Source organism: Otolemur garnettii, unplaced genomic scaffold, assembly GCF_000181295.1.
Source record: "Otolemur garnettii isolate 467f Iridium unplaced genomic scaffold, OtoGar3 scaffold00015, whole genome shotgun sequence".
In the NCBI taxonomy this organism is placed as follows: Eukaryota; Metazoa; Chordata; class Mammalia; order Primates; family Galagidae; genus Otolemur; species Otolemur garnettii.
The window spans coordinates 905,182-913,846 of record NW_003852410.1 but is presented as its reverse complement, the minus strand read 5'-3'; the positions used below and the strand labels follow the sequence as shown (position 1 = coordinate 913,846).

The 8,665-nt window shown below is 47.8% G+C and overlaps 1 protein-coding gene across 1 annotated transcript in view; it reads left to right on the top strand.

Annotated features, from left to right (window-relative positions):
• Nucleotides 1-8,665, top strand: part of IRAK2 (interleukin 1 receptor associated kinase 2) — an 88,630-nt gene that overhangs the window by 55,602 nt on the left and 24,363 nt on the right. The window contains exons 7-8 of the mRNA XM_012802492.2: nt 1,370-1,484; nt 5,390-5,499. Of these exons, the coding sequence (XP_012657946.1) occupies nt 1,370-1,484; nt 5,390-5,499 (225 nt within the window). The remainder of the gene's footprint in view (nt 1-1,369; nt 1,485-5,389; nt 5,500-8,665) is intronic.

Here is an 8,665-nt window from a genome sequence, read left to right as displayed (position 1 = left end):
GAGGCATCCCCCCTGCCAGTACACAGCCTTGGGGAAGGCATCCCCCCTGCCAGTACACAGCCTTGGGGAAGGCATGCACGATTACTGTGGAATGTTTTAAGAAATAAAGAAAATTATAAATACGAAAATAGAAATTACGTATACCTATTTCCTACAGCACCTGTAAATAACCACTACTATATCAACATTTCGACATATTTTCTTTATTGGTTTCTCTATTCACACATATACACAGGCACACATTCCACACATTTAATCAAAACTGAAAGTATAATTGTCTTTCCACCTGGCATAGTCCCTTCCTAGAGTCTGCAGTCACTCCTTCATTCATCAGTTTAGAAAACATGAGTAGTCAAGCCCTTTCCAAGGGCCCAGAGAGTGCGGACTTGAAGCATACGTAGCCCATCCCTCTGGTCCTGCCTTGGAGAAGTTTATGGCCCAGAAGGGAGAGTGACATGTAAATAACTCTAATGAGTGTGGAAAAGTGTGTAGTAGGATGGCTTGGGGGAGGTGGTGGCTAGCAGAAGATCAGCAGGAGGCCATTTATAGTAGTCCTAGGGAGAATGGCCTGCAGCAGAGGAGAGGGGAATGAAGGGCCCCCTTGAAAGCTGTTTAATCACAGTGAATGGTGACTAACTGGATACAGGAGGCAAGGAGGGTTTTAGGAAACTGGGTGGGTGATGGTGCCTTCACTGGGATAGTTAATATGAACAGAGAAGCAAGTTGAGACTGGCGTGTGAGATGATATTCACCTGAGCATTGGGCTGCAATGAGACACTCAAGTCTGGAGCCTAGGATGGGCTGGAGAGGAGATTTGGGAGTGTTCTTCATAGCAGTTGGAGGTACAGCAGTTGGAGGAACAGCATATAAAAAAAACCGGATGAGGGTCCCAGCTGGCGGCCAGAAGGAAGGCAAAGGAGGAGGGTCTTATTGGAAAAGACCAAGAAAGTGTGGCCAGAGAGGTGGGAGGACAATGAGGAGGGAATGGGGACTCAGTCGAAGAGGGTTTTAGAGAAGGCGGTTTTAGTGTTTTAGTGAAGCCGGTCCTGGTCCTTGCTAGTTTGTGATGTTGGTCAAATTCTTGAACCTCTGAGCCTCTGTTTCTGGAGGTGAGGTGGCTGAAGTGTCCTATGCTGCAGAGCAGTAAGGCAGGGTGAGGATCACTAGCTCTCCAGCTCCCTGAAGGCGAGCAGTTTGCATCCTTCTGCCCTGGTGCCATGTCCTTAGGGGCTAGAGCATGTAGTACCTGGGAGGTTACTGGTGGCCTTGGGGTGGAGAGGGCAGGAGAAGGGTGGGAGATGAGGAGGCAGATAAGTCTTTGGTCACTCTATGCCTGACACCTCACTCCTGCACTGATACCTGATTTCAGATGCTGCCACCCGAACATCTTACCTATGCTGGGCTTCTGTGCTGGAAGACGGTTTCACAGCTTGATTTACCCGTACATGGCAAATGGTTCTTTACAGGACAGACTTCACGACCAGGTAAGAGGCTAGGTCATATGCTTGGCATGGTGGCTCACCCCTGTAATCCTGCCACTTTACGAGGCTGAGGCAGGTGGATTGCTTGAGCTCAGGAGTTCAAGATGCGCCTGAGCCACAGTGAGACTCTGTCAATAAAAATAGCTAGGTGTAGTGACTGGGGCCTATAGTTCCAGCTACTCAGGAGGCTGAGGCAAGAGGATCACTTGTGCCTAAGGTTGGTGTGAGCTATGATGCCACGGCACTCTACCCAGGACATAGAGTGAGACTCTATCTTAAAAAAAAAAAAAAAAAAAAAGAGACTAGGTCATGGGCAGACAACAGGACCAGGCAGCACCCAGTCCCAGTTAGGGAATCAAAGGTTAAGTTAGGGATCTGGAGGGGAGAGCAGCCATCCTCTCAGTCCCAGGGAAAGCTTCAAGGGAGGAAGCTGGGCCAGGATAGAAAAGATCTCGTTCCGCATTTTTCACCCTTTTTCAAATCTCACGGCACACTTGAACCTGTAGTTAAACTTCTGCAGCATACCTAAATCAAAAAGAGAGTAAAAAAAAGAATATACTTATGGGCGGTGCCTGTAGCTCAAAGGAGTAGGGAGAGTTCAAACCCAGCCCCGGCCAAAAATTGACAAAAAAAAGAATATACTTACTGTGCTTTGAACTTTTTCTTTTTCTTTTTTTTGAGACAGAGTGTTACTATGTTGCCCTCTGTAGAATACTGTGGCTCACAGCTCACAGTAAACTCAAACTCTTGGGCTCAAGTGATTCTCTTGCCTCAGCCACCCAAGTAGCTGAGACTACAGGTCCCTGCCACAACACCTGGGTATTTTTTTGCTGTAGTTGTTATTGTTGTTTGGTAGGCCTGGGCCAGATTCGAACCTGCCAGTCCCGGTGTTATGTGGCTGGTGCCCTAGCTGCTAAGCTACAGGCACTGAGCCTGCTTTGAACTTCTTTTTTTTTGAGATAGTGTCTTATTATGTCGCGCTCAGTAGAGTACTGTGGCATCATATAACTCACAGCAACCTCAACAAATTCTTGGGCTTAAGCAATTCTTTTGCCTCAACCTCCCAAGTAGCTGGAACTATAGGCGCCCACCACAGCACTCGGCTATATTTTGCTGTAGTTATCATTGTTGTTTGGCAGGCCCAGGCTGGGTTCAAACCCTCTAGCTCCCATGTATGTGTCTGGGGCCCTAGCTGCTGTGCTACAGGCGCTGAGCCTGCTTTGAACGTCTTTTGAAAATAATTTAATGAATAATCTTTAAAAATTTCAGCCAGGTGCAATGGCTCACTCCTGTAATCCTAGCACTCTGGGAGGCTGAGGCAGGTGGATTGCTTGAGCTCAGGAGTTTAAGACCAGCCTGGGCCAGAGTAAGACTCTGTCTCTAAAAATAGCCAAGTGTTGTGGCAGGCGCCTGTATTCTCAGCTACCAGGGAGGCTGAGGGAAGAGGATCACTTGAGCCCAAGAATTTGAGGTTGCTGTGCGATGTCATAGCACTCTACCCAAGGTGACAAAGTGAGACTGTCTCAAAAAAAAAAATTTCCATGGCACATCAGTTGAAAATCACTGTCTTAGAGGATGTGGGACCTAAGCCTGAGCTTGAAAACTAGGTGGTGATTTAGCCTGGGAGAGTCTAAGAACCGCAGGGCAGTACTGGCCGCAAATGGGAGGCTTTCAGGGGTGTCCAACTTGAGGCCCATGGCCACATGCAGATCATACGAATACTTTGTTGCTTATCTGTGGTGGCAGATATCATGAAAATTATGCATGGACTTTTTTTTTCTCTCATCATCTTTCTTGAGTGTTTGTATATTTAATATGTGGCCCAAGATGACTCTTTTTTTTTTTTTTTTTTTTTTTTTTTTTGAGACAGAGCCTCAAGCTGTCCCCCTGGGTAGAGTGCCGTGGCATTACAGCTCACAGCAACCTCCAACTCCTGGGCTCAAGCGAGTCTCCTGCCTCCACCTCCCAAGTAGCTGGGACCACAGGTGCCCGCCACAACGCCCGGCTATTTTTTGGTTGCAGCCGTCATTGTTGTTTGGCGGGTCCGGGCTGGGGATTCGAACCCGCCACCTTAGGTGTACGTGGCTGGTTGAGCTATAGGCCCTGGTTGAGCTATAGGCGCCGAGCCCCAAGATGACTCTTTTAATGTGACACAGAGAACCCAAAAAGCTGGACACCCCTGCACCATGCCCCAGTCTCTATTATGTATATGTAAAGTTTCCCCCATATACACAAAATTGGTATAAGGCTCATGTGCCTGGGGTGCAAACACAAGCTCCTTAGCTCCTTTCCCTACCAGCCCCTTCTAGGGAGAAATCCCAGAGCTGCTAATGTAACAGTTGTGATAAAAACAGCTGCTATTGGCTCGGTGTGGGGGCTTACATCTGTGATCCTAGCATTTGGGAGGCTGAGGTGGGTGGATCCCTTGAACCCAGGAGTTTGAGGCCAGCCTGAGCAAGAGTGAGACCCCATCTCTACTAAAAATAGAAAAACTAGCTGGGCATTGTGGCATTTGCCTGTAGTCCCAGCTACTCAAGAGGCTGAGGCTCAAGCCCAAGAGGTTTCTGTGAACTATGATACTATAGCACGCTACCCAGGGTGACAGAGTGAGACTGTCTCAAAAATGTAAAAAAAAAAACACACAAAAAATGCTATTTATAAGCACCTACTGTGTGGCAGGAGTTATTATGTATACTTCCTTAAATCCTTATTAGCAGCCCTAAAACATAGGAATTAACGTTTCCATTTTATACCCCTGGAAATTAAGGCTTTGAGTTGTTAAGTGTCTTTTCCAAAGTCACACAGCAAGTGCATGTTTGACCTGGGAGGTACACCTTTGTCTGCCTTGTGTGAAAACCCTTAGTATCACGGGAAATCCTGCCGACTGAGCCTGCTGCAGAGAGCGTGAAGGGCAGGAGAAGAGGCAGGATCTGGACCCTGCTATTGGGCATTTAAAAAGGCACAGGTGGCTCAGGGCCTATAGCTCAGCGGCTAGGGTGCCAGCCACATATATCAGGGCTGGTGAGTTCAAACCTGGCCTGGTCCTGTCAAACAACAATGACATCCACAACAACAACACAACAAAAAAAGGCTGGGCTTGTGGTGGGCGCCTATGTCCCAGCTTCTTGGGAGGCTGAGGCAAGAAATTGCTTGAGCCCAAGAGTTTGAGGTTGCTGTGAGCTCACCACGGCACTCTCCCGGGGGCAATAAAGTGAGATTCTATCTCAAAAAAAAAAAGAAAGAATTAACAGAAAATTAATTTTTTAATTAATTAATTAGTTTATTGAGACAGAGTTTCACTCTGTTGTCCAGTCTAGAGTACCATGGCATCACCCTAGCTCACAGCAATCTCAAACCCTTGGGCTCAAGTGATCCTCTTGCCTCAGCCTCCCAAGTAGCTGGGACTACAGGTGTCTGCCACAACACCAGGCTAGTTTTCCTATTTTTAGTAGAGACAATCTTGCCCAGGCTAGTCTCTAAACTCCTGAGCTCAAGGAATCCTCCTGATTTGGCCTCCCAGAGTGCCAGGATTAAAGGTGCCAGCCAGTGTGCCTGGCAAAAATTAATTTTATAGAGGGCTAAAACATGTGAAGGGCTGGGCTTGGTGGCTCACGCCTGTAATCCTTGCACTCTGGGAGGACAAGGGGAAAGGATCCCTTGGGCTCAGGAGTTCCAGACAAGACGAGCCTGTGCAAGAGAGAGACTTCTTTCCTAAAGAAAAAGTAGCTAGACCTTGTGATGGGCTCCTGTCATCTCAGCTACTTGGGAGGCTGAGGCAGGAGGATCACTTGAGCTCAGGAGTTTGAGGTTGCTGTGAGCTATGATGCCATGGCAGGGGGACATAATGAGACTCTGTCTCAAACAAAACAAAACAAAACAAAACTATTTGTCTGTCTTTTCTTTCTTAGAGTGGCTCAGACCCTCTTTCCTGGCCCCAGCGCGTCAGCATCTGCTCGGGGCTGCTTTGTGCCCTGGAGCACCTGCACGGACTAGAGATCATCCACAGCAATGTCAAGAGGTGAGAGGGTGGGCTGGACACCCCCCAGGGCCTGGGTTGCAAGGAGGAGACCAGCAGGGTTCCTGAGTCCCCTTCTCTCTGTCCCTCTTCTTTTTGTTTTTCTCTCTTGCCCTCCCCTCTCCTCACCTGGGTACCTTTTCTCTTTGTTATGCCCTCAAAACTCAGTGTTTTTGGTTGTGTTCTGAGTCTGTTCGCCCTCAGTGTTAGAGGTGAGAATTCATATTTAGGAATTAACATTTTCATTTTATACCCTTGTTGTGAGCTCCTCTGTTCACCCATCAGAACTAGCAAGTTTGGCTGCTAGAGGAGGAGTAGAAAATGAGGCAGCTGGGGCTGCTCCAATATAGCAGAAAAAGAAGTACATTTTGTATTTAAAGGAAAGCAGAGATAAACATAGACTTTTCTTGAAGGGTGGAAGAGGATCCCCCTTGCTAACAGAGACCACATAAGGCAGTATACCGACATGAGTACCTTCATCCCAGTTCCTCCTATATCCATCTATGAGAATTCCCACTGAGGCTTGGCACCCATAGCACAGTGGTTATGGTACCAGCCACATACACCGAGGGTGGCGGGTTCAAACCCGGCCTGGGCCAGCTAAACAGCAGTGACAACTGCAACAAAAAATAGTCAAGTGTTTTGGCAGGTGCCTGTAGTCCCATTTACTTGGGAGGCTGAGGCAAAGGAATTGTTTAAGCCCAAGAGTTTGCGGTTTCTAGGAGCTGTGACACCTCAGCACTCTACCAAGGGCGACATAGTGAGACTCTGTCTAAAAAAAAAGAATTCCCATTGGTTCCCCTAAGGCCTTCAGGCATGCTGCCCTGGTTTCCTTGGTTGTACATTACCTCATTTGTCTCATAAATCCAATTTTCTTCACTCTGTATCAATAATCATTAGGTATTATTTTACTAGTGATTGTATGACCTCTGTTAGTCTCATTATGTTTGTAGTAACTATGGTGTGCCATTGTTCTGTGATGGGGATTTGTATCTTTGTATCATGGGGGGATCATTTATAGCCTAGAGGTCATGGGTCACAGTCTAGAAGTCATTGGTTTTTTTTTTTTTTGAGACAGAGTCTCACTATGTCACCCTCTATAGAGTGTTGTGGCGTCACAGCAACCTCAAACTCTTGGGCTTAAGTGATTCTCTTGCCTCAGCCTCCCAAGTAGGTGGGACTACAGGCGCCCACCACAACGTCCGGCTATTTTTGTTGTTGTTGCAGCTGTTTTGCTGGCCCAGGCTGGGTTCGAACCCGCCGCCCTCGGTGTATGTAGCTGGCACTGTAACCACTGTGCTACGAGCACCAGGCTGGTTGGTTGGTTTTTTTTGAGACGGTGTCTCACTCTGTTGCCCCAGGCTAGAGTCCCATGGTATATAGCTCACAGCAACCTCAAACTTCTGGGTTCAGGTGATTGTTCTGCCTCAGCCTCCCAAGTAGCTGGTGTTATAGGCACTCAACACAACGCCTGGCTAGTTTTTCTATTTTTAGTAGAGATGGAGTCTCACCACCAGCTCAGGCTGGTCTCAAACTTCTGAGCTTAAGCAATCCAGCTGACTTGGCCTCTCAGAGTGTTAGGATTACAGGTGTGAGCCTGGGTGCTGGGCCATAGTGATCATATTTTACAGAAAAAGTGTATACTTAGTTAACCAAGTCACACTCAGCCAAAATTCCTCATTTTGTTTCAGGGCCCTTTCCGACTTTCTCATCCAGAAGTCCATAATTCTTTCCTCCTTCCTTGTAGCCCCTTTAACCTCCTTCCATTCCTAATCACTCAGTGTGAATTGCTCCCCTGTCACCACATCGTCTTTCTTTTTTTTTTTGAAAGAGTCTCAAGCTGTCACCCTGGGTAGAGTGCGGTGGCGTCATAGCTCACAGTAACCTCAAACTCCTGGGCTTGAGCGATTCTCTTACCTCAGCCTCCCAAGTAGCTGGGACTATAGGCGCCTGCCACAGTGCCTGGCTATTTTTCGTTGTAGTTGTCATTGTCGTTTTTGGCAGGCCCAGGCTGGATTCAAACCCGCCAGTTCCAGTGTACATGGCTGGCGCCCTAGCTGCTGAGCTACAGGCACTGAGCCTACATCTTCTTTCTAAGATGCTGGTTTCCCAGCCAACCTTCCATACTCTGTTGCATTTCACTGTCCACTTAGCAGCTGGCCTGGCCCACTTTGAGCTGTGCTTGCCAATACCTTGGGATTTTGCCTCCTTGTTCAGATCTTTCTCAGAGACCTGTCTCCTGCTCGTGTATCTGCTGGTGTTAGCATCTGTCAGGGAGGCTTCCTGCAGCTTAGGCCTGCATCCCAGCACCCCAGTGCCTTCCATCTGGTAAGAGGTCCCTGTTTAAGGCCTGGCAGCAGGGGGAAGGATTCCAGGACAGCACAGAAAACCTGGTAGAAGTGACCCTAGAACCATGGAACTCCTCAAAGTTCTCTCCATTTGGCACAGGGACGCCCTTTCCTCTTTTTTCTACTCTGATTTTTATTTAATTGCACTGACAATTATCATAGCAAGAAAGGTGAGGAGTCATCACTGATCTATCCCCCCAAAAGGGCCTGTGTTAGGTTTCTTTTTCATTTCCCACCCACACAAATCAGCCCTAAGGCGGCACTGTTGTGGATTCCCCAATTTTAGTGTGTTTTTTTTCTCCTTTCATTTATTTACTTTTTGAGAGAGAGCCTCAAGCTGTCGCCCTGGGTAGAGTCTTGTGGCTTCACAGCTCACAGCAACCTCCAACTCCTAGGCTCAAGTGATTCTCCTGCCTCCACTTCCCAAGCAGCTGGGATTACAGCTGCCCACCACAAAGCCCAGCTAGTTTTTGGTTGCGGCCATCATTGTTGTTTGGCAGGCCCAGGCTAGATTCAAACCAGCCAGCTCAGGTATATGTGGCTGGTGCCTTAGCCTCTTGAGCCACTGGCACCGAGCCTCATTTATTTATTTATTTTATTTTTAAAAATTTTTTTGAGACAGAGTCTCAGTCACCCTCAGTAGAGTGCTGTGTCATCATAGCTCACAGCAACCTCAAACTCTTGGGCTCAAGTGGTCTTCTGGCGCCTCAGCCTCCCAAGTAGCTGGGACTACAGGCACCTGCTACAATGCCTGGCTGTTTTTAAGAGATGGGGGTCTTGCTCTTGCTCAGGCTAGTCTGGAACTCTTTTTTTTTTTTTTT